At 47.5% G+C, this 26,760-nt stretch overlaps 1 protein-coding gene and 1 long non-coding RNA gene across 2 annotated transcripts in view; one reads left to right on the top strand and one right to left on the bottom strand.

Annotated features, from left to right (window-relative positions):
* Positions 1-20,897, top strand: part of melk (maternal embryonic leucine zipper kinase) — a 40,519-nt gene extending 19,622 nt beyond the window's left edge. The window contains 9 exon segments of the mRNA XM_029745989.1: positions 1,910-2,044; positions 6,634-6,717; positions 6,879-7,179; positions 10,150-10,258; positions 11,870-11,966; positions 11,968-12,033; positions 15,373-15,476; positions 19,807-19,894; positions 20,619-20,897. Of these exon segments, the coding sequence (XP_029601849.1) occupies positions 1,910-2,044; positions 6,634-6,717; positions 6,879-7,179; positions 10,150-10,258; positions 11,870-11,966; positions 11,968-12,033; positions 15,373-15,476; positions 19,807-19,894; positions 20,619-20,708 (1,074 nt within the window). The 3' untranslated portion in view covers positions 20,709-20,897.
* A 222-nt stretch (positions 20,898-21,119) lies between these two features.
* LOC115186313 (uncharacterized) lies at positions 21,120-21,722 on the bottom strand. The gene is made up of 3 exons (XR_003875680.1): positions 21,610-21,722; positions 21,425-21,544; positions 21,120-21,354 (listed from the first exon to the last, which is right to left on the bottom strand). It is a non-coding gene; the product is annotated as an uncharacterized LOC115186313 (long non-coding RNA).
* Positions 21,723-26,760: the final 5,038 nt, after the last annotated feature.

Below are 26,760 nucleotides of genomic sequence, written 5' to 3' on the forward strand. Positions count from 1 at the left end.
TATAGTGTAGTGTGGTAGTGATGGGTTTCTCCAGTAGAGGGCAGTATAACAGTGTAGTGTGGTAGTGATGGGTTTCTCCAGTAGAGGGCAGTATAACAGTATAGTGTAGTGTGGTAGTGATGGGTTTCTCCAGTAGAGGGCAGTATAACAGTATAGTGTAGTGTGGTAGTGATGGGTTTCTCCAGTAGAGGGCAGTATAACAGTGTAGTGTAGTGTGGTAGTGATGGGTTTCTCCAGTAGATGGCAGTATAACAGTATAGTGTAGTGATGGGTTTCTCCAGTAGATGGCAGTATAACAGTATAGTGTAGTGTGGTAGTGATGGGTTTCTCCAGTAGAGGGCAGTATAACAGTATAGTGTGGTAGTGATGGGTTTCTCCAGTAGAGGGCAGTATAATAGTGTAGTGTGGTAGTGATGGGTTTCTCCAGTAGAGGGCAGTATAACAGTGTAGTGTAGTGTGGTAGTGATGGGTTTCTCCAGTAGATGGCAGTGTAGTGTGGTAGTGATGGGTTTCTCCAGTAGAGGGCAGTATAACAGTATAGTGTAGTGTGGTAGTGATGGGTTTCTCCAGTAGAGGGCAGTATAACAGTATAGTGTGGTAGTGATGGGTTTCTCCAGTAGATGGCAGTATAACAGTATAGTGTAGTGTGGTAGTGATGGGTTTCTCCAGTAGATGGCAGTATAACAGTATAGTGTAGTGTGGTAGTGATGGGTTTCTCCAGTAGATGGCAGTATAACAGTATAGTGTAGTGTGGTAGTGATGTGTTTCTCCAGTAGATGGCAGTATAACAGTATAGTGTAGTGTGGTAGTGATGGGTTTCTCCAGTAGAGGGCAGTATAACAGTATAGTGTAGTGTGGTAGTGATGGGTTTCTCCAGTAGATGGCAGTATAACAGTATAGTGTAGTGCAGTAGTGATGGGTTTCTCCAGTAGATGGCAGTGTAACAGTATAGTGTAGTGATGGGTTTCTCCAGTAGAGGGCAGTATAACATTATAGTGTAGTGCAGTAGTGATGGGTTTCTCCAGTAGATGGCAGTGTAACAGTATAGTGTAGTGATGGGTTTCTCCAGTAGATGGCAGTATAACAGTATAGTGTAGTGTGGTAGTGATGGGTTTCTCCAGTAGAGGGCAGTATAACAGTGTAGTGTGGTAGTGATGGGTTTCTGCAGTAGAGGGCAGTATAACAGTGTAGTGTGGTAGTGATGGGTTTCTCCAGTAGAGGGCAGTATAACAGTATAGTGTATTGTGGTAGTGATGGGTTTCTCCAGTAGAGGGCAGTATAACAGTATAGTGTAGTGTGGTAGTGATGGGTTTCTCCAGTAGATGGCAGTATAACAGTATAGTGTAGTGTGGTAGTGATGGGTTTCTCCAGTAGAGGGCAGTATAACAGTATAGTGTAGTGTGGTAGTGATGGGTTTCTCCAGTAGAGGGCAGTATAACAGTATAGTGTAGTGTGGTAGTGATGGGTTTCTCCAGTAGATGGCAGTATAACACAGCTGATTGAATGAATCCTGACAGTTATTTTATACATGAATTCATCTGACGTGTGTGTAGATATATATCCACACACACACACACACACACACACACACACAGGACCAGTCAAAAGTTTGGACACACCTAGTCATTTTAAGGGTTTTTCTTTATTTTTAATATTTTCTACATTGTAGAATAATAGTGAAGACATCAACACTATGAAATAACACATATGGAATCATGTAGTAACCAAATAAGTGTTAAAACAAATCAAAATATATTTTATATTTGAGATTCTTCAAAATAGCCACCCTTTGCCTTTGTGACAGCTTTGCACACTGTGTGTGTGTGTGTGTGTGTGTGTGTGTGTGTGTGTGTGTGTGTGTGTGTGTGTGTGTGTGTGTGTGTGTGTGTGTGTGTGTGTGTGTACACAGTGGAAGTACGACCAGACCACTGCCACCTACCTGTTGCTACTCTCTAAGAAACAGAGAGGGAAACCTGTCCGGATCAGGCCTCAACTTCCTGTCTGTGATGTCATATCCTGTTCACCTCAACACCTGGGAGTACAGGTCAGAATCTACTGCTACCTCTTTTCTCTCTCGCTCTCGCTCTCCCCCGTTCTTGCTCATGTATACACTGAGTGGACAAAACATTAGGAACACCTGCTCTTTCCAGGACAGACAAACGGACCAGGTGAATCCAGGTGAAAAGCTGTGATCCCTTACTGACGTCACCTGTTAAATCCACTTCAGTGTAGATGAAGAGGAGGAGACAGGTGAAAGCTATGATCCCTTACTGACGTCACCTGTTAAATCCACTTCAGTGTAGATGAAGAGGAGGAGACAGGTGAAAGCTATGATCCCTTACTGACGTCACCTGTTAAATCCACTTCAGTGTCGATGAAGAGGAGGAGACAGGTGAAAGAAGGATTTTTCAGCCTTGAGATAATTGAGACATGGATTGTGTGTGTGTGTCATTCAGAGGGTGAAGGGGTAAGACTAAAGATTTAAGTGCCTTTGAACGGGGTTTGGTAGTAGGTGCCAGTCGTACTGGTTTGATTCTGTCAAGAACTGCAACGCTGCTGGGTTTTTCACACTCAACAGTTTCCCGTGTGTATGTATCCAGAATGTTCCACCACCCAAAGGACATCCAGACAACTGGACACAACTGTGGGAAGCATTGGAGTCAACATGGACCAGCATCCCTGTGGAACGCTTTCAACACCTTGTAGACCAGTGGGGATCGACTGGTCCGTCTCCAAGCCATTACTAGTCGATCACCAAACGCTTTCCACACCTTGCGGACCAGTGGGGATCGACTGGTCCGTCTCCAAGCCATTACTAGTCGATCACCAAACGCTTTCCACACCTTGTAGACCAGTGGGGATCGACTGGTCCGTCTCCAAGCCATTACTAGTCGATCACCAAACGCTTTCCACACCTTGCGGACCAGTGGGGATCGACTGGTCCGTCTCCAAGCCATTACTAGTCGATCACCAAACGCTTTCACACCTTGTGGACCAGTGGGGATCGACTGGTCCGTCTCCAAGCCATTACTAGTCGATCACCAAACGCTTTCCACACCTTGCGGACCAGTGGGGATCGACTGGTCCGTCTCCAAGCCATTACTAGTCGATCACCAAACGCTTTCCACACCTTGCGGACCAGTGGGGATCGACTGGTCCGTCTCCAAGCCATTACTAGTCGATCACCAAACGCTTTCCACACCTTGCGGACCAGTGGGGATCGACTGGTCCGTCTCCAAGCCATTACTAGTCGATCACCAAACGCTTTCACACCTTGTAGACCAGTGGGGATCGACTGGTCCGTCTCCAAGCCATTACTAGTCGATCACCAAACGCTTTCACACCTTGTAGACCAGTGGGGATCGACTGGTCCGTCTCCAAGCCATTACTAGTCGATCACCAAACGCTTTCCACACCTTGCAGACCAGTAGGGATCGACTGGTCCGTCTCCAAGCCATTACTAGTCGATCACCAAACGCTTTCACACCTTGTAGACCAGTGGGGATCGACTGGTCCGTCTCCAAGCCATTACTAGTCGATCACCAAACGCTTTCCACACTTTGTGGACCAGTGGGGATCGACTGGTCCGTCTCCAAGCCATTACTAGTCGATCACCAAATGCTTTCCACACCTTGCGGACCAGTGGGGATCGACTGGTCCGTCTCCAAGCCATTACTAGTCGATCACCAAACACTTTCCACACGTTGTAGACCAGTGGGGATCGACTGGTCCGTCTCCAAGCCATTACTAGTCGATCACCAAACGCTTTCCACACCTTGTAGACCAGTGGGGATCGACTGGTCCGTCTCCAAGCCATTACTAGTCGATCACCAAAACGCTTTCCACACCTGGTAGACCAGTGGGGATCGACTGGTCCGTCTCCAAGCCATTACTAGTCGATCACCAAACGCTTTCACACCTTGCAGACCAGTGGGGATCGACTGGTCCGTCTCCAAGCCATTACTAGTCGATCACCAAACGCTTTCACACCTTGTAGACCAGTGGGGATCGACTGGTCCGTCTCCAAGCCATTACTAGTCGATCACCAAACGCTTTCAACACCTTGTAGACCAGTGGGGATCGACTGGTCCGTCTCCAAGCCATTACTAGTCGATCACCAAACGCTTTCACACCTTGTAGACCAGTGGGGATCGACTGGTCCGTCTCCAAGCCATTACTAGTCGATCACCAAACGCTTTCCACACCTTGTAGACCAGTGGGGATCGACTGGTCCGTCTCCAAGCCATTACTAGTCGATCACCAAACGCTTTCAACACCTTGTAGACCAGTGGGGATCGACTGGTCCGTCTCCAAGCCATTACTAGTCGATCACCAAACGCTTTCCACACCTTGTAGACCAGTGGGGATCGACTGGTCCGTCTCCAAGCCATTACTAGTCGATCACCAAACGCTTTCCACACCTTGCGGACCAGTGGGGATCGACTGGTCCGTCTCCAAGCCATTACTAGTCGATCACCAAACGCTTTCCACACCTTGCAGACCAGTAGGGATCGACTGGTCCGTCTCCAAGCCATTACTAGTCGATCACCAAACGCTTTCCACACCTTGCGGACCAGTGGGGATCGACTGGTCCGTCTCCAAGCCATTACTAGTCGATCACCAAACGCTTTCCACACCTTGTAGACCAGTGGGGATCGACTGGTCCGTCTCCAAGCCATTACTAGTCGATCACCAAACGCTTTCCACACCTTGTAGACCAGTGGGGATCGACTGGTCCGTCTCCAAGCCATTACTAGTCGATCACCAAACGCTTTCACACCTTGTAGACCAGTGGGGATCGACTGGTCCGTCTCCAAGCCATTACTAGTCGATCACCAAACGCTTTCCACACCTTGTGGACCAGTGGGGATCGACTGGTCCGTCTCCAAGCCATTACTAGTCGATCACCAAACGCTTTCCACACCTTGTGGACCAGTGGGGATCGACTGGTCCGTCTCCAAGCCATTACTAGTCGATCACCAAACGCTTTCCACACCTTGCAGACCAGTAGGGATCGACTGGTCCGTCTCCAAGCCATTACTAGTCGATCACCAAACGCTTTCCACACCTTGCGGACCAGTGGGGATCGACTGGTCCGTCTCCAAGCCATTACTAGTCGATCACCAAACGCTTTCCACACCTTGCGGACCAGTGGGGATCGACTGGTCCGTCTCCAAGCCATTACTAGTCGATCACCAAACGCTTTCCACACCTTGTAGACCAGTGGGGATCGACTGGTCCGTCTCCAAGCCATTACTAGTCGATCACCAAACGCTTTCACACCTTGTAGACCAGTGGGGATCGACTGGTCCGTCTCCAAGCCATTACTAGTCGATCACCAAACGCTTTCACACCTTGTAGACCAGTGGGGATCGACTGGTCCGTCTCCAAGCCATTACTAGTCGATCACCAAACGCTTTCACACCTTGCAGACCAGTGGGGATCGACTGGTCCGTCTCCAAGCCATTACTAGTCGATCACCAAACGCTTTCACACCTTGTAGACCAGTGGGGATCGACTGGTCCGTCTCCAAGCCATTACTAGTCGATCACCAAACGCTTTCACACCTTGCAGACCAGTGGGGATCGACTGGTCCGTCTCCAAGCCATTACTAGTCGATCACCAAACGCTTTCCACACCTTGTAGACCAGTGGGGATCGACTGGTCCGTCTCCAAGCCATTACTAGTCGATCACCAAACGCTTTCACACCTTGACTCAATATCTGAAATGTGTTTTTAAATGTTTTCTACATTTTAGTGTTTTGTTTTTCATATATTTATTTATTTATTTTTTACATTTATCTCCCACTTTGACATTAGAGTATTTTGTGTAAATCGTTGACCATATCTATAGTATATATCTATAGTATATATCAATAGTATATTTCTATAGTATGTGTATATCTATAGTGTACATCTATAGTGTACATCTATAGTGTATATACTATAGTATATATACTATAGTGTACATCTATAGTGTACATCTATAGTGTATATACTATAGTATATATACTATAGTGTACATCTATAGTGTACATCTATAGTGTACATCTATAGTATATATCTATAGTATATATCTATAGTATATATCTATAGTAAATATCTATAGTATATATCTATAGTATATATCTATAGTAAATATCTATAGTAAATATCTTCTCCTCTGCATCAGTCCAGTTTAAGTTTCGTTGCCTTGAAAAGTGAGGAAACATATTTATGTTCCTTATCTCTCTCTCTCTCTCTCTCTCTCTCTCTCTCTCTCTCTCTCTCTCTCTCTCTCTCTCTCTCTCTCTCTCTCTCTCTCTCTCTCTCTCTCTCTCTCTCTCTCTCTCTCTCTCTCTCTCTCTCTCTCTCTCTCTCTCTCTCTCTCTCTCTCTCTGTCTCTCTCTCTCTCTCTCTCTCTCTCTCTCTCTGTCTCTGTCTCTGTTCTCTCTCTCTCTCTCTCTCTCTCTCTGTCTCTGTCTCTCTCTCTCTCTCTCTCTCTCTCTCTCTCTCTCTCTCTCTCTGTCTCTCTCTCTCTCTCTCTCTCTCTCTCTCTGTCTCTCTCTCTCTCTCTGTCTCTGTCTCTCTCTCCCCCCCTCCCTCCTCTCCCTCTCTCTCTCTCTCTGTCTCTCTCCCTCTCTCCTGTCTAAGAAGACTCTACTCTTCGGTGATGATGATGCTGAGGACTGTTGCTATGACGACCTGCCCTGGGTTCCGCTCACACCCCAACAAGAGGTCAGGGGTCATCGCTCTCGCACTCTCCTCTCTCTGTCTCTGTCTCTCTCTCTCTCTCTGTCTCTCTCTCTGTCTCTCTGTCTCTCTGTCTCTGTCTCTGTCTCTCTGTCTCTCTCTCTGTGTGCCTTGTTATCAACATTCTTGTTTCTGTCTTCCTAAAGAGAGCGACCTGTCCGTCAGCTGAAAAGAGGCGGGATCAAACTAACCACGCCCCCACTCAGGAGAAGGAGCCAATCACACACCACCACCGTCGCCAGGAGAGGCGGGACCGAGGCCTGGAACGGACCAATGAAAACAAAGAGAACGTTGCCGTGGCCAATAAGGATGCTGATATATTTGCTTTGCCCGCCCCCCGAACCCCAGTAGCCAATAGGAAGGCAACTCGGCCCAATAAGAGGGTGTTGACTACACCAACCCATAATAACACCAACAAGGTTGGCAACAAGGTAGACACACCCCAAGGTAAGAACACACACACACACACACACACACACACACACACACACACACACACACACCTCAATACACACACACACACACACACACACACATCCTGATTCCATTTTAGTTTTTTCCCAAATTGTTTTTTCCTCCAAATCACTTTTTCATTTTTTTTAATAGAAGAACAACTCAATTGGATGTTTTAAGTCCACAGCTATGCTAAAACGACATCAGAAGACCACTAGTTAGCAGACATCCTTTAATCCCAGTGGTCACCTCTCAATACGGTGTGTTTCTGTAGCTCACCGCCTTTTAATCCCAGTGGTCACCTCTCAATACGGTGTGTTTCTGTAGCTCACAGCCTTTTAATCCCAGTGGTCACCTCTCAATACGGAGTGTTTCTGTAGCTCCCAGCCTTTTAATCCCAGTGGTCACCTCTCAATACGGTGTGTTTCTGTAGCTCACCGCCTTTTAATCCCAGTGGTCACCTCTCAATACGGTGTGTTTCTGTAGCTCACCGCCTTTTAATCCCAGTGGTCACCTCTCAATACGGAGTGTTTCTGTAGCTCACCGCCTTTTTAATCCCAGTGATCACCTCTCAATACGGTGTGTTTCTGTAGCTCACCGCCTTTTTAATCCCAGTGGTCACCTCTCAATACGGTGTGTTTCTGTAGCTCACAGCCTTTTAATCCAGAGTTTACTAAACCAATCCCCAGTGGACTGATTCATGATAATCATTCTGCCAGGTAGACAGGCTACTTTGTAGGTAACATTTTAATTGGGGAAGGTTTTTTGGGGGAAGCCTTTTCATCTCCCACAAAGTGGTAAACAGGGGCACCGTCCAATCAGACAGGGGGACGTTCTCCTTTCCTCTTCAGAACGATGCAGGAAATACGGATCGCTGATTCGTTCTGTTCATGTCCAATACGTTGAGTTGATTCCCTACTAAAGTTCAATGCGGTGAGTTGATTCCCTACGTTGAGTTGATTCCCTACGTTGAGTTGATTCCCTACAGTGAGTTGATTCCCTACTAAAGTCCAATACGGTGAGTTGATTCCCTACTAAAGTCCAATACGGTGAGTTGATTCCCTACTAAAGTTCAATACGGTGAGTTGATTCCCTACGTTGAGTTGATTCCCTACTAAAGTTCAATGCGGTGAGTTGATTCCCTACTAAAGTCCAATGCGGTGAGTTGATTCCCTACGTTGAGTTGATTCCCTACTAAAGTTCAATGCGGTGAGTTGATTCCCTACTAAAGTCCAATGCGGTGAGTTGATTCCCTACGTTGAGTTGATTCCCTACTAAAGTCCAATGCGGTGAGTTGATTCCCTACGTAGTGTTGATTCCCTACTAAAGTCCAATGCGGTGAGTTGATTCCCTACGTTGAGTTGATTCCCTACTACAGTTCAATACGTTGAGTTGATTCCCTACTAAAGTCCAATACGGTGAGTTGATTCCCTACTAAAGTCCAATGCGGTGAGTTGATTCCCTACGTTGAGTTGATTCCCTACGTTGAGTTGATTCCCTACGGTGAGTTGATTCCCTATGGGGGTTTTAAAGGGACATACACGCCCCCCCACCACCACTCAGAATCAGAAGTGGCACATTTGCAAGTAAATTGTATTCTGCTAATAGTCATTTAGCAGCTTTGTGCCGAAGACTCATATTCATCTGATTTATCTCTCTCTCTCTGTGTGTGTGTGTGTGTGTGTGTGTGTGTGTGTGTGTGATTATGATCACCGTCGACCACCAAAAGTGTGCCCCATTTTTTTACATTTATTTATAATAGCTAGCCTAATGCTAACTAGCGTGGCTAACGCTATAACAGTTATTTGTGAATGAGTGGGATGCTAATGCTGTTAGCTATTAGCTGTTAGCCCTCTGCGTTTCAATGAGAGCGATGATAATGATGGTTGGTTTATTATGTATCCTGCTCTGTCTCAGCCTTTCACTGGATCCTGGCTTTTACCTCTGACAAATAATACAGACGATATATAGATAGATCTATATAGATGGAGATAGATCTATATACATATCTATATAGATAGATCTATAGAGATATAGATAGATCTATATACATATCTATATAGATAGATCTATAGAGATATAGATAGATCTATATTCTCTCTCTCTATATAGATCTATCTATCTCTATATAGATCTATGTAGATATAGATAGATTTAGAGATAGAGAGAGAGCTATTTATTTTATTTATTTATTTCACCTTTATTTAACCAGGTAGGCAAGTTGAGAACAAGTCCTTTATTTAACCAGGTAGGCAAGTTGAGAACAAGTCCTTTATTTAACCAGGTAGGCTAGTTGAGAACAAGTTCTCATTTACAACTGCGACCTGGTCAAGATAAAGCAAAGCAGTTCGACAACATACAACAACACAGAGTTACACATGGAGTAAACAAAACATACAGTCAATAATACAGTAGAAAAATAAGTCTATATATAATGTGAGCAAATGAGGTGAGATAAGGGAGGTAAAGGCAATAAACAGGCCATGGTGGCAAAGTAAATACAATATAGCAAGTAAAACACTGGAATGGTAGATTTGTAGTAGCAGAAAGTGCAAAGTATAAATAGAAATAATGGGGTGCAAAGGAGCAAAATAAATAAATAAATAAATACCGCAGGGGAAGAGGGAGTTGATCTATAGATCTATGTAGATAGAGATGGAGAGATAGATAGATCTATATAGATATCTATGAGCAGTTTTTCACTAATAATATTGATGTCACACACATTCTCTCTGTGTGTAATTTATAACCCACCTCTCCAGTCCTGCTACAGCTGACAGCTCTGTCCAGACCAACACACCAGGGACCGTGTGTGTGTGTGTGTGTGTGTGTGTGTGTGTGTGTCCCTGGGCGTGTACTGTGACAGGTGTTGCTGTCTCTTTCCCTGCTCTCTGTCCCATGTGGTGTGTACTGACATGTGTTACACACTTTTCCCGTGTGTGTGTGTGTGTGTGTGTGTTGCAGGAGGAGGAGGCAGTACTTGTAAGGACCCGTCGAGGAAGAGACAGAGGGAGAGAGTGGAAAGAAAGGAGGAAGACGAGCTGGAGATGCTGACCTTCAGCCCAGAGAGAAGGTATGATGGAGATGCTGGCCTTCAGCCCAGAGAGAAGGTATAATGGAGATGCTGGCCTTCAGCCTAGAGAGAAGGTATGATGGAGATGCTGACCTTCAGCCCAGAGAGAAGGTATGGTGGAGATGCTGGCCTTCAGCCCAGAGAGAAGGTATGATGGAGATGCTGGCCTTCAGCCCAGAGAGAAGGTATGATGGAGATACTGACCTTCAGCCCAGAGAGAAGGTATGATGGAGGAACTGGCCTTCAGCCCAGAGAGAAGGTATGATGGAGATGCTGGCCTTCAGCCCAGAGAGAAGGTATGATGGAGATGCTGACCTTCAGCCCAGAGAGAAGGTATGATGGAGATGCTGGCCTTCAGCCCAGAGAGAAGGTATGATGGAGATGCTGGCCTTCAGCCCAGAGAGAAGGTATGATGGAGATGCTGACCTTCAGCCCAGAGAGAAGGTATGATGGAGATGCTGACCTTCAGCCCAGAGAGAAGGTATGATGGAGATGCTGGCCTTCAGCCCAGAGAGAAGGTATGATGGAGATGCTGGCCTTCAGCCCAGAGAGAAGGTATGATGGAGATGCTGGCCTTCAGCCCAGAGAGAAGGTATGGTGGAGATGCTGGCCTTCAGCCCAGAGAGAAGGTATGGTGGAGATGCTGGCCTTCAGCCCAGAGAGAAGGTATGATGGAGATGCTGGCCTTCAGCCCAGAGAGAAGGTATGATGGAGATGCTGGCCTTCAGCCCAGAGAGAAGGTATGGTGGAGATGCTGGCCTTCAGCCCAGAGAGAAGTTATGGTGGAGATGCTGGCCTTCAGCCCAGAGAGAAGGTATGATGGAGATGCTGGCCTTCAGCCCAGAGAGAAGGTATGATGGAGATACTGACCTTCAGCCCAGAGAGAAGGTATGATGGAGATGCTGGCCTTCAGCCCAGAGAGAAGGTATGGTGGAGATGCTGATCTTCAGCCCAGAGAGAAGGTATGATGGAGATGCTGGCCTTCAGCCCAGAGAGAAGGTATGGTGGAGATGCTGGCCTTCAGCCCAGAGAGAAGGTATGGTGGAGATGCTGACCTTCAGCCCAGAGAGAAGGTATGATGGAGATGCTGGCCTTCAGCCAGAGAGAAGGTATGATGGAGATGCTGGCCTTCAGCCCAGAGAGAAGGTATGGTGGAGATACTGGCCTTCAGCCCAGAGAGAAGGTATGATGGAGATGCTGGCCTTCAGCCCAGAGAGAAGGTATGATGGAGATGCTGGCCTTCAGCCCAGAGAGAAGGTATGATGATGACTTGATAAAGACAGACAACAGAAAGTATCCCTTCTATCCCTAGGTTAGAATGGAGGGTTTGGCTGGGGGGGGGTCCTTGGCTCGTCGTGTTCTAGCGACTCCTTGTGGCGGGCCGGGCGCCTGCAAGCTGACCACGTCTGCGAGGCTGGCTTCCGGGTTAACCGAGTTGTGTGTTTTAAGAATTAGAGCTGCTTTGACCTTCGACCTCTCCCGAGTCCGTTGGGGAGTTGCAGCGATGAGACAACATCCAATTGGATATCAGGAAACTTGGGGAGGAAAAATAGCAAAAAAAGAACCACTGGTCTTGAGATCGTTGTCCTCCTCTGTCCGTCTGTCTCTTAGGTCCCGGTCCTTAGACCTGGCGGGGGCGTCTCGGGGGGACAGCGGCCAGAAGAGGAAGGGCGGTAAGGTATTCGGCAGTCTGGAGAGAGGGCTGGATTAAAGTCCTCACTCTGCTCACACCCAGCCAAGAGACGAGGCTACGGGACGGACCACGCAGGATCAAGGTACATATAGACACCCCCCTATAGGACCACGCAGGATCAAGGGACATATAGGACACCCCCCCTATAGGACCACGCAGGATCAAGGTACATATAGACACCCCCATATAGGACCACGCAGGATCAACCGGACACATATAGACACCCCCCTATAGGACCACGCAGGATCAAGGTACATATAGACACCCCCCTATAGGACCACGCAGGATCAAGGTACATATAGACACCCCCCTATAGGACCACGCAGGATCAAGGTACACATATAGACACCCCCCTATAGGGACACGCAGGATCAAGGTACATATAGACACCCCCCTATAGGACCACGCAGGATCAAGGTACATATAGACACCCCCCCTATAGGACCACGCAGGATCAAGGTACATATAGACACCCCCTATAGGACCACGCAGGATCAAGGTACATATAGACACCCCCCCTACAGGACCACGCAGGATCAAGGTACATATAGACTCCCCCCTATAGGACCACGCGGATCAAGGTAACATATAGACACCCCCCTATAGGACCACGCAGGATCAAGGTACATATATAGACACCCCCCTATAGGACCACGCAGGATCAAGGTACATATAGACACCCCCCTATAGGACCACGCAGGATCAAGGTACACATATAGACACCCCCCTATAGGACCACGCAGGATCAAGGTACATATAGACACCCCCCTATAGGACCACGCAGGATCAAGGTACACATATAGACACCCCCCCTATAGGACCACTGCAGGATCAAGGTACATATAGACACCCCCCTATAGGATCCACGCAGGATCAAGGTACATATATAGCCACCCCCTATATGGACCACGCAAGGATCAAGGTACACATATAGACACCCCCTAGGACCACGCAGGATCAAGGTACAACATATAGACACCCCATAGGACCACGCAGGATCAAGGTACATTGACACCCCCCTATAGGACCAAGGTACATATATAGACACCCCCCTAACAGGACCAAGCAGGATCAAGGTACATATAGACACCCCCCTATAGGACCACGCAGGATCAAGGTACATATAGACACCCCCCCTATAGGACCACGCAGGATCAAGGTACATATAGACACCCCCCTATAGGACCACGCAGGAATCAAGGTACATATAGACACCCCCCCTATAGGGACCAAAGGTTACATATAGACACCCCCCTAAGGACCACGCAAGGATCACAGGTACATATAGACACCCCCCCTATAGGACCACGCGGATCAGGTACTATAGACACCCCCCTATAGGACCACGCAGGATCAAGGTACATATAGACACCCCCCCTATAGGACCACGCAGGATCAAGGTACATATAGACACCCCCCTATAGGACCACGCAGGATCAAGGTACATATAGACACCCCCCTATAGGACCACGCAGGATCAAGGTACATATATAGACACCCCCCTATAGGACCACGCAGGATCAAGGTACACATATAGACACCCCCCTATAGGACCACGCAGGATCAAGGTACACATATAGACACCCCCTTATAGGACCACGCAGGATCAAGGTACATATAGACACCCCCCTATAGGACCAAGGTACATATATATAGACACCCCCCTATAGGACCACGCAGGATCAAGGTACATATAGACACCCCCCTATAGGACCAAGGTACATATAGACACCCCCCTACAGGACCACGCAGGATCAAGGTACATATAGACACCCCCCTATAGGACCACGCAGGATCAAGGTACATATAGACACCCCCCTATAGGACCACGCAGGATCAAGGTACATATAGACACCCCCCTATAGGACCACGCAGGATCAAGGTACATATAGACACCCCCCTATAGGACCAAGGTACATATAGACACCCCCCTACAGGACCACGCAGGATCAAGGTACATATAGACACCCCCTATAGGACCACGCAGGATCAAGGTACATATAGACACCCCCCCTATAGGACCACGCAGGATCAAGGTACATATATAGACACCCCCCTATAGGACCACGCAGGATCAAGGTATATAGACACCCCCCTAAAGGACCACGCAGGATCAAGGTACATATATAGACACCCCCCTATAGGACCACGCAGGATCAAGGTATATAGACACCCCCCTATAGGACCACGCAGGATCAAGGTACATATATAGACACCCCCCTATAAGACCACGCAGGATCAAGGTACACATATAGACACCCCCCTATAGGACCACGCAGGATCAAGGTACATATATAGACACCCCCCTATAGGACCAAGGTACATATATATAGACACCCCCCTATAGGACCACGCAGGATCAAGGTACACATATAGACACCCCCCTATAGGACCACGCAGGATCAAGGTACACATATAGACACCCCCCCTACAGGACCACGCAGGATCAAGGTACACATATAGACACCCCCCTATAGGACCAAGGTACATATATAGACACCCCCCTATAGGACCACGCAGGATCAAGGTACATATATAGACACCCCCCTATAGGACCACGCAGGATCAAGGTACACATATAGACACCCCCCTATAGGACCAAGGTACATATATAGACACCCCCCTATAGGACCAAGGTACATATATATAGACACCCCCCTATAGGACCACGCAGGATCAAGGTACACATATAGACACCCCCCTATAGGACCACGCAGGATCAAGGTACACATATAGACACCCCTCTACAGGACCACGCAGGATCAAGGTACATATAGACACCCCCCTATAGGACCACGCAGGATCAAGGTACACATATAGACACCCCCCTATAGGACCAAGGTACATATATAGACACCCCCCTATAGGACCAAGGTACATATATATAGACACCCCCCTATAGGACCAAGGTACATATATATATAGACACTCCCCTATAGGACCAAGGTATATATATATAGACACCCCCCTATAGGACCAAGGTACATATATATAGACACCCCCCCTATAGGACCAAGGTACATATATATAGACACCCCCCTACAGGATCAAGGTACATATATATATAGACACTCCCCTATAGGACCAAGGTATATATATATAGACACCCCCCTATAGGACCAAGGTACATATATATAGACACCCCCCCTATAGGACCAAGGTACATATATATAGACACCCCCCCTATAGGACCAAGGTACATATATATAGACACCCCCCTACAGGATCAAGGTACATATATATAGACACCCCCCCATAGGTCCAAGGAACAATCACTCAGTCTTACATAAACTCAAACTGACTCTCTCTTTCTCTGTCTGTCTGTCTCTCTCTCTGTCTGTCTGTCTGTCCTCTCTCTCTCCCCTCTCTCTCCCCCCCTCTCTCTCTACCCCCCTCTCTCTCTCCCCCTCTCTCTCTCCAGGCCCAGTATAATGTAACATTGACCAGTCAGACCAACCCGGACCAGGTGTTGAACCAGATCCTCTCCATTCTACCGGAGAAACACGTCGACTTCGCACAGAAAGGGTGAGCGCCCGCACACAGTGCCAGCCAGGCCCCTCTCTCAGAAAGACAAGCCAGGCCCCTCTCTCTCTCAGAAAGCCAGGCCCCTCTCTCTCTCAGAAAGCCAGGCCCCTCTCTCTCTCAGAAAGCCAGGCACCTCTCTCTCTCAGAAAGCCAGGCCAGGCCCCTCTCTCAGAAAGCCAGGCCAGGCCCCTCTCTCAGAAAGCCAGGCCAGGCCCCTCTTTCAGAAAGCCAGGCCAGGCCCCTCTCTCAGAAAGCCAGGCCAGGCCCCTCTCTCAGAAAGCCAGGCCAGGCCCCTCTCTCAGAAAGCCAGGCCAGGCCTCTCTTTCAGAAAGCCAGGCCAGGCCCCTCTCTCAGAAAGCCAGGCCAGGCCCCTCTCTCAGAAAGCCAGGCCAGGCCCCTCTCTCAGAAAGCCAGGCCAGGCCCCCTCTCTCAGAAAGCCAGGCCAGCCCCTCTCTCAGAAAGCCAGGCCAGGCCCCTCTCTCAGAAAGCCATGCCAGGCCCCTCTCTCAGAAAGCCAGGCCAGGCCTCTCTTTCAGAAAGCCAGGCCAGGCCCCTCTCTCAGAAAGCAGGCCAGGCCCCTCTCTCAGAAAGCCAGGCCAGGCCCCTCTCTCAGAAAGCCAGGCCAGGCCCCTCTCTCAGAAAGCCAGGCCCCTCTCTCAGAAAGCCAGGCCCCTCTCTCTCTCAGAAAGCCAGGACCCTCTCTCTCTCAGAAAGCCAGGCCCCTCTCTCAGAAAGCCAGGCCCCTCTCTCTCAGAAAGCCAGGCCAGGCCCCTCTCTCTCTCAGAAAGCCAGGCCCCTCTCTCTCTCAGAAAGCCAGGCCCCTCTCTCTCTCAGAAAGCCAGGCCCCTCTCTCTCTCAGAAAGCCAGGCCCCTCTCTCAGAAAGCCAGGCCCCTCTCTCTCTCAGAAAGCCAGGCCCCTCTCTCTCTCAGAAAGCCAGGCCAGGCCCCTCTCTCTCTCAGAAAGCCAGGCCAGGCCCCTCTCTCTCTCAGAAAGCCAGGCCAGGCCCCTCCCTCTCTCAGAAAGCCAGGCCAGGCCCCTCTCTCTCTCAGAAAGCCAGGCCAGGCCCCTCTCTCTCTCAGAAAGCCAGGCCAGGCCCCTCTTTCAGAAAGCCAGGCCAGGCCCCTCTTTCAGAAAGCCAGGCCAGGCCCCTCTCTCAGAAAGCCAGGCCAGGCCCCTCTCTCAGAAAGCCAGGCCAGGCCCCTCTCTCAGAAAGCCAGGCCAGGCCCCTCTCTCAGAAAGCCAGGCCAGGCCCCTCTCTCAGAAAGCCAGGCCAGGCCCCTCTCTCAGAAAGCCAGGCCAGGCCCCTCTCTCAGAAGCCAGGCCAGGCCCCTCTCTCAGAAAGCCAGGCCAGGCCCCTCTCTCAGAAAGCCAGGCCAGGCCCCTCTCTCTCTCAGAAAGCCAGGACCCTCTCTCTCTCAGAAAGCCAGGACCCTCTCTCTCTCAGAAAGCCAGGCCCCTCTCTCTCTCAGAAAGCCAGGCCAGGCCCCTCTCTCTCTCAGAAAGCCAGGCCAGGCCCCTCTCTCTCTCAGAAAGCCAGGCCAGGCCCCTCTCTCAGAAAGCCAAGCCAGGCCCCTCTCTCAGAAAGCCAGGCCAGGCCCCTCTCTCAGAAAGCCAGGCCTCAGTCCCCATCTTTCTCTCTCAGCTTTTCTTCCCAGTCTCTCCATCCATCTCCCTCAGCTATTCTCTTCTTTACCTGAATATTATTTATCAGAATCACCTTTATTCAACAAGAGAATTTACATATAAAAGGAATTGAAGTTAAGTGGTGCTGACACGGTCTAACAATGGACAGAATACAATAAATACACATGGAGAGATGTTCCCTTTAATAAACAGAATACAGATGGAGGGATGTTCCCTTTAATAAACAGAATACAGATGGAGGGATGTTCCCTTTAATAAACAGAATACAGATGGAGGGACGTTCCCTTTAATAAACAGAATACAGATGGAGGGATGTTCCCTTTAAACAGAATACAGATGGAGGGATGTTCTCTTTAATAAACAGAATACAGATGGAGGGATGTTCCCTTTAAACAGATGGAGGGATGTTCCCTTTAATTAACAGAATACAGATGGAGGGATGTTCCCTTTAAACAGATGGAGGGATGTTCCCTTTAAACAGATGGAGGGATGTTCCCTTTAAACAGAATACAGATGGAGGGATGTTCCCTTTAATAAACAGAATACAGATGGAGGGATGTTCCCTTTAAACAGAATACAGATGGAGGGATGTTCTCTTTAATAAACAGAATACAGATGGAGGGATGTTCCCTTTAAACAGATGGAGGGATGTTCCCTTTAATTAACAGAATACAGATGGAGGGATGTTCCCTTTAATTAACAGAATACAGATGGAGGGATGTTCCCTTTAATAAACAGAATACAGATGGAGGGATGTTCCCTTTAAACAGATGGAGGGATCTTCCCTTTAATAAACAGAATACAGATGGAGGGATGTTCCCTTTAAACAGATGGAGGGATGTTCCCTTTAACAGAATACAGATGGAGGGATGTTCCCTTTAAACAGATGGAGGGATGTTCCCTTTAATTAACAGAATACAGATGGAGGGATGTTCCCTTTAATTAACAGAATACAGATAGAGGGATGTTCCCTTTAAACAGAATACAGATGGAGGGATGTTCCCTTTAATAAACAGAATACAGATGGAGGGATCTTCCCTTTAATAAACAGAATACAGATGGAGGGATGTTCCCTTTAATAAACAGAATACAGATGGAGGGATGTTCCCTTTAAACAGAATACAGATGGAGGGATGTTCCCTTTAATAAACAGAATACAGATGGAGGGATGTTCCCTTTAATAAACAGAATACAGATGGAGGGATGTTCCCTTTAATAAACAGAATACAGATGGAGGGATGTTCCCTTTAATTAACAGAATACAGATGGAGGGATGTTCCCTTTAAACAGATGGAGGGATCTTCCCTTTAATAAACAGAATACAGATGGAGGGATGTTCCCTTTAAACAGATGGAGGGATGTTCCCTTTAATTAACAGAATACAGATGGAGGGATGTTCCCTTTAAACAGATGGAGGGATGTTCCCTTTCATTAACAGAATACAGATGGAGGGATGTTCCCTTTAAACAGATGGAGGGATGTTCCCTTTAATAAACAGAATACAGATGGAGGGATGTTCCCTTTAATAAACAGAATACAGATGGAGGGATGTTTCCTTTAATAAACAGAATACAGATGGAGGGATGTTCCCTTTAATAAACAGAATACAGATGGAGGGATGTTCCCTTTAATAAACAGAATACAGATGGAGGGATGTTCCCTTTAAACAGAATACAGATGGAGGGATGTTCCCTTTAATAAACAGAATACAGATGGAGGGACGTTCCCTTTAATAAACAGAATACAGATGGAGGGACGTTCCCTTTAATAAACAGAATACAGATGGAGGAATGTTCCCTTTAATAAACAGAATACAGATGGAGGGACGTTCCCTTTAATAAACAGAATACAGATGGAGGAATGTTCCCTTTAAACAGAATACAGATGGAGGGATGTTCCCTTTAAGAAACAGAATACAGATGGAGGGACGTTCCCTTTAATAAACAGAATACAGATGGAGGGATGTTCCCTTTAAGAAACAGAATACAGATGGAAGGATGTTCCCTTTAATAAACAGAATACAGATGGAGGGACGTTCCCTTTAATAAACAGAATACAGATGGAGGAATGTTCCCTTTAATAAACAGAATACAGATGGAGGGACGTTCCCTTTAATAAACAGAATACAGATGGAGGGACGTTCCCTTTAATAAACAGAATACAGATGGAGGGATGTTCCCTTTAATAAACAGAATACAGATGGAGGATGTTCCCTTTAATAAACAGAATACAGATGGAGGGATGTTCCCTTTAAACAGAATACAGATGGAGGGATGTTCCCTTTAAACAGAATACAGATGGAGGGATGTTCCCTTTAATAAACAGAATACAGAAGGAGGGACGTTCCCTTTAATAAACAGAATACAGATGGAGGGACGTTCCCTTTAATAAACAGAATACAGATGGAGGAATGTTCCCTTTAATAAACAGAATACAGATGGAGGGACGTTCCCTTTAAACAGAATACAGATGGAGGAATGTTCCCTTTAAACAGAATACAGATGGAGGGACGTTCCCTTTAATAAACAGAATACAGATGGAGGGACGTTCCCTTTAATAAACAGAATACAGATGGAGGGATGTTCCCTTTAAGAAACAGAATACAGATGGAAGGATGTTCCCTTTAATAAACAGAATACAGATGGAGGGATGTCCCATTTAAACAGACTCCTCTCCTCTCCCCAGCTATACTCTGCAGTGTCGTACCCAGGGGGACTTTGGGAAGGTGACCATGGCTTTTGAGCTGGAGGTGTGTCTGCTGCACAGACCTGAGGTACATATTGATTACTACTGATCAGGTTATTGATGGTTAGTGCTGGTTATTGATCAGCCTCTTGCTGCCACAGTGGACCACGTTATTGATTACTGACACCCAGCAGGGATCACGTTATTGATTACTGACACCCAGCAGGGATCACGTTATTGATTACTGACACCCAGCAGGGACCACGTTATTGATTACTGACACCCAGCAGGGATCACCTTATTGATTACTGACACCCAGCAGGGACCACGTTATTGATTACTGACACCCAGCAGGGACCACGTTATTGATTACTGACACCCGGCAGGGACCACGTTATTGATTACTGACACCCAGCAGGGACCACGTTATTGATTACTGACACCCAGCAGGGACCACGTTATTGATTACTGACACCCAGCAGGGACCACGTTATTGATTACTGACACCCAGCAGGGACCACGTTATTGATTACTGACACCCAGCAGGGACCACGTTATTGATTACTGACACCCAGCAGGGACCACGTTATTGATTACTGACACCCAGCAGGGACCACGTTATTGATTACTGACACCCAGCAGGGATCACGTTATTGATTACTGACACCCAGCAGGGATCACCTTATTGATTACTGACACCCAGCAGGGACCACGTTATTGATTACTGACACCCAGCAGGGACCACGTTATTGATTGTTAGTGCTGATTATTGATTATTTATATTGATGGATGATTGATGCTGTGTGTTGTAGGTGGTGTGTGTGAGGAGACAGAGGCTGAAGGGAGACTCCTGGGTTTACAAACACCTGGTGGAGGACATTCTCTCTACTTCCAGCATCTAGACGTCACTACTTCCTGTTGATGATGTCACATCCTGTCCACGTCCGGCACTTAAAGCAGGTGTCTGAACTAATTCCATGTAGGGCAGAGTGTCTGCAGGTTCACTCCTCCCTTGTACATAATTGATGAATTAAGGTCACTGATTAGTTAGGACCTCCCCTCACCTGGTTGTCTAGGACCTCCCCTTACCTGGTTGTCTAGGACCTCCCCTCACCTGGTTGTCCAGGACCTCCCCTCACCTGGTTGTCCAGGACCTCCCCTCACCTGGTTGTCCAGGACCTCCCCCTCACCTGGTTGTCCAGGACCTCCCCCTCACCTGGTTGTCCAGGACCTCCCCCTCACCTGGTTGTCCAGGACCTCCCCTCACCTGGTTGTCCAGGACCTCCCCCTCACCTGGTTGTCCAGGACCTCCCCCTCACCTGGTTGTCCAGGACCTCCCCCTCACCTGGTTGTCCAGGACCTCCCCCTCACCTGGTTGTCCAGGACCTCCCCCTCACCTTGTTGTCCAGGACCTCCCCTCACCTTGTTGTCCAGGACCTCCCCTCACCTGGTTGTCCAGGACCTCCCCTCACCTGGTTGTCCAGGACCTCCCCTCACCTGGTTGTCCAGGACCTCCCCTCACCTGGTTGTCCAGGACCTCCCCCTCACCTGGTTGTCCAGGACCCCACTCACCTGGTTGTCCAGGACTCCCCCACTTGGTGTCCCCCCTCCCCCTCACCTGGTTGTCCAGGACCTCCCCCTCACCTGGTTGTCCAGGACCTCCCCTCATCTGGTTGTCCAGGACCTCCCCCTCACCTGGTTGTCCAGGACCTCACCCCCTCACCTGGTTGTCCAGGACCTCACCTTGTTGTCCAGGACCTCCCCTCACCTGGTTGTCCAGGACCTCACCTGGTTGTCCAGGACCTCCCCTCACCTGGTTGTCCAGGACTTCATACTGACACGTGTATAAAAAAGTAAAATAACTTAAACCAGCAGATAACTGCCCTCGGTGGAACGAGTTGGACACCTTCTGATCTAGAAGCACAGATCTGGGAACAGTCTCCATTTCCTCAACCTTAACTAGTGTAACTATAACTAGTAGGGGGGGGGGGGGGTCGACATGGAAAACTGACCTGAGATCAGTGTCACGTTTTATATGATTACAACTTCCTGTCTTTTACATGTGACATTCCTGTCCTGCTTAAACATGTTTCCTTTAAGTGTGTCGCGTTGTATGTCCTCCCCACTGATTCAGTAGCAGGAAGGAGTTTTGAGGTGTTACGAGATCATAGACCTTTTTAGCTTCACAGAATAATAGTTTACTGAAAGCATGAATTCTTTACAGAATAACAGTTCAATGAAAGCATTAATACAACTTTGTTTGTTTGTTTGTTTGTACATATACCAGTAATAGGTTTCTCTATCATGTCTTTTACTTTTGTAGGATAAATGTTGTTTTAACTATATAGTATGTTTTCCTGGTTTTCTGTCTGTACGTCTGTCTGTGTGAGATGATTTATGTTAATAACGCTTTGTAAAGGAACAAAATAAATGGAGTTTGAAGAGAGTTTGTGTTCATGTTGACTTTTCCTGGAGAGATTTCCCTCCTGGAGGTTTACACTCCAACCCTGTTCCTGGAGAGATACCCTCCTGTAGGTTTAAACTCCAACCCTGTTCCTGGAGAGATACCCTCCTAGGGGTTTTAACTCCAACCCTGTTCCTGGAGAGATACCCTCCTGGGGGTTTTAACTCCAACCCTGTTCCTGGAAAGAGACCCTCCTGGTGTACCCTCCTCCACCCTGTTCCTGTTAAACCTACATGAGGGTTTCTCTCCAGGAACAGGGTTGGACAACTCTGAAATGGACAATATAATACAGATTACTATCATTGTAGAAATATTACACTAGATGGGACTCACTGTGTAGAATTATTACACTAGATGGGACACACTGTGTAGAAATATTAAACTAGATAGGACTTACTGTGTAGAAATATTACACTAGATGGGACTCACTGTGTAGAAATATTACACTAGATGGGACTCACTGTGTAGATATACATTACACTAGATGGGACTCACTTTATAGAAATATTAAACTAGATGGGAATGACTTTATAGAAATATTAAACTAGATGGGAATCACTGTGTAGAAATATTAAACTAGATGGGATTCACTGTGTAGAAATATTACACTAGATGGGACTCACTGTGCTCATGTTGACCTTCTAGGTTTAATAATGGTTAAACACAAATAACACATCATGAAGGTTAACTTAATGATTGTCTTTATAACCCAAAGGCTCTATAATGAGGATGGCTATAGTGTAATGTATTCACTAGGAACCTGTATAATGAGGATGGCTATCGTGTAATGTATTCACTAGGAACCTGTATAATGAGGATGGCTATAGTGTAATGTATTCACTAGGAACCTAAAGGCTCTATAATGAGGATGGCTATAGTGTAATGTATTCACTAGGAACCTGTATAATGAGGATGGCTATAGTGTAGTGTATTCACTAGGAACCTAAAGGCTCTATAATGAGGATGGTTATAGTGTAGTGTATTCACTAGGAACCTAAAGGCTGTATAATGAGGATGGTTATAGTGTAATGTATTCACTAGGAACCTGTATAATGAGGATGGTTATAGTGTAATGTATTCACTAGGAACCTAAAGGCTCTATAATGAGGATGGTTATAGTGTCATGTATTCACTAGGAACCTAAAGGCTCTATAATGAGGATGGTTATAGTGTAATTTATTCACTAGGAACCTAAAGGCTGTATAATGAGGATGGCTATAGTGTAATGTATTTACTAGGAACCTAAAGGCTGTATAATGAGGATGGCTATAGTGTAATGTATTCACTAGGAACCTAAAGGCTGTATAATGAGGATGGCTATAGTGTAATGTATTCACTAGGAACCTGTATAATGAGGATGGCTATAGTGTAATGTATTCACTAGGAACCTGTATAATGAGGATGGCTATAGTGTAATGTATTCACTAGGAACCTGTATAATGAGGTTGGCTATAGTGTAATGTATTCACTAGGAACCTGTATAATGAGGATGGCTATAGTGTAATGTATTCACTAGGAACCTGTATAATGAGGATGGCTATAGTGTAATGTATTCACTAGGAACCTGTATAATGAGGATGGCTATAGTGTAATGTATTCACTAGGAACCTGTATAATGAGGATGGCTATAGTGTAATGTATTCACTAGGAACCTTAAAGCTGTATAATGAGGGTGGTTATAGTGTAATGTATTCACTAGGAACCTAAAGGCTCTATAATGAGGATGGCTATAGTGTAATGTATTCACTAGGAACCCAAAGGCTGTATAATGAGGATGGCTATAGTGTAATGTATTCACTAGGAACCTGTATAATGAGGATGGTTATAGTGTAATGTATTCACTAGGAACCTAAAGGCTCTATAATGAGGATGGTTATAGTGTAGTGTATTCACTAGGAACCTGTATAATGAGGATGGTTATAGTGTAGTGTATTCACTAGGAACCTGTATAATGAGGGTGGTTATAGTGTAATGTATTCACTAGGAACCCAAAGGCTGTATAATGAGGATGGCTATAGTGTAATGTATTCACTAGGAACCCAAAGGCTGTATAATGAGGATGGCTATAGTGTAGTGTATTCACTAGGAACCTGTATAATGAGGGTGGTTATAGTGTAATGTATTCACTAGGAACCCAAAGGCTGTATAATGAGGATGGCTATAGTGTAATGTATTCACTAGGAACCTAAAGGCTGTATAATGAGGATGGTTATAGTGTAATGTATTCACTAGAAACCTAAAGGCTGTATAATGAGGATGGATATATTACATTTAAGTCATTTAGCAGACGCTCTTATCCAGAGCGACTTACAAATTGGTGCATTCACCTATAATATCCAGTAGAACAAACACTTTACAATAGTGCATCTAAATCCTTTAAAGGGGGGGGTTAGAGGGATTACTTTATCCTATCCCAGGTATTCCTTAAAGAGGTGGGGTTTCAGGTGTCTCCGGAAGGTGGTGATTGACTCCGCTGTCCTGGCATCGTGAGGGAGATTGTTCCACCATTGGGGTGCCAGAGCGGCGAACAGTTTTGACTGGGCTGAGCGGGAACTGTGCTTCCTCAGAGGTAGGGAGGCGAGCAGGCCAGAGGTGGATGAACGCAGTGCCCTTGTTTGGGTGTAGGGCCTGATCAGAGCCTGAAGGTACGGAGGTGCCGTTCCCCTCACAGCTCCGTAGGCAAGCACCATGGTCTTGTAGCGGATGCGAGCTTCAACTGGAAGCCAGTGGAGAGAGCGGAGGAGCGGGGTGACGTGAGAGAACTTGGGAAGGTTGAACACCAGACGGGCTGCGGCGTTCTGGATGAGTTGTAGGGGTTTGATGGCACAGGCAGGGAGCCCAGCCAACAGCGAGTTGCAGTAATCCAGACGGGAGATGACAAGTGCCTGGATTAGGACCTGCGCCGCTTCCTGTGTGAGGCAGGGTCGTACTCTGCGAATGTTGTAGAGCATGAACCTACAGGATCGGGTCACCGCCTTGATGTTAGTGGAGAACGACAGGGTGTTGTCCAGGATCACGCCAAGGTTCTTAGCACTCTGGAGGAGGACACAAGGGAGTTGTCAACCATGATGGTGAGATCATGGAACGGGCAGTCCTTCCCCGGGAGGAAGAGCAGCTCCGTCTTGCCGAGGTTCAGCTTGAGGTGGTGATCCGTCATCCACACTGATATGTCTGCCAGACATGCAGAGATGCGATTCGCCACCTGGTTGTCAGAAGGGGGAAAGGAGAAGATTAATTGTGTGTCGTCTGCATAGCAATGATAGGAGAGACCGTGTGAGGATATGACAGAGCCAAGTGACTTGGTGTATAGCGAGAATAGGAGAGGGCCTAGAACAGAGCCCTGGGGGACACCAGTGGTGAGAGCACGTGGTGCGGAGACAGCTTCTCGCCACGCCACCTGGTAGGAGCGACCTGTCAGGTAGGACGCAATCCAAGCGTGGGCCGCGCCGGAGATGCCCAGCTCGGAGAGGGTGGAGAGGAGGATCTGATGGTTCACAGTATCAAAGGCAGCAGATAGGTCTAGAAGGATGAGAGCAGAGGAGAGAGAGTTAGCTTTAGCAGTGCGGAGAGCCTCCGTGACACAGAGAAGAGCAGTCTCAGTTGAATGCCCAGTCTTGAAACCTGACTGATTAGGATCAAGAAGGTCGTTCTGAGAGAGATAGCAGGAGAGCTGGCCAAGGACGGCACGTTCAAGAGTTTTGGAGAGAAAAGAAAGAAGGGATACTGGTCTGTAGTTGTTGACATCGGAGGGATTGAGTGTAGGTTTTTTCAGAAGGGGTGCAACTCTCGCTCTCTTGAAGACGGAAGGGACGTAGCCAGCGGTCAAGGATGAGTTGATGAGCGAGGTGAGGTAGGGGAGAAGGTCTCCGGAAATGGTCTGGAGAAGAGAGGAGGGGATAGGGTCAAGTGGGCAGGTTGTTGGGCGGCCCGGCCGTCACAAGACGCGAGATTTCATCTGGAGAGAGAGGGGAGAAAGAGGTCAAAGCACAGGGTAGGGCAGTGTGAGCAGGACCAGCGGTGTCGCTTGACTTAGCAAACGAGGATCGGATGTCGTCAACCTTCTTTTCAAAATGGTTGACGAAGTCATCCGCAGTGAGGGAGGAGGGGGGGAGGGGGAGGAGGGAGGAGGATTCAGGAGGGAGGAGAAGGTAGCAAAAAGCTTCCTAGGGTTAGAGGCAGATGCTTGGAATTTAGAGTGGTAGAAAGTGGCTTTAGCAGCAGAAACAGAAGAGGAAAATGTAGAGAGGAGGGAGTGAAAGGATGCGAGGTCCGCAGGGAGGCGAGTTTTCCTCCATTTCCGCTCGGCTGCCCGGAGCCCTGTTCTGTGAGCTCGCAGTGAGTCGTCGAGCCACGGCGCAGGAGTGGAGGACCGAGCCGGCCTGGAGGATAGGGGACAGAGAAAATCAAAGGATGCAGAGAGGGAGGAGAGGAGGGTTGAGGAGGCAAAATCAGGAGATTAGGTTTGGAGAAGGTTTGAGCAGAGGGAAGAG

The sequence above is a fragment of the Salmo trutta genome, unplaced genomic scaffold, assembly GCF_901001165.1.
Source record: "Salmo trutta unplaced genomic scaffold, fSalTru1.1, whole genome shotgun sequence".
NCBI lineage: Eukaryota > Metazoa > Chordata > Actinopteri > Salmoniformes > Salmonidae > Salmo > Salmo trutta.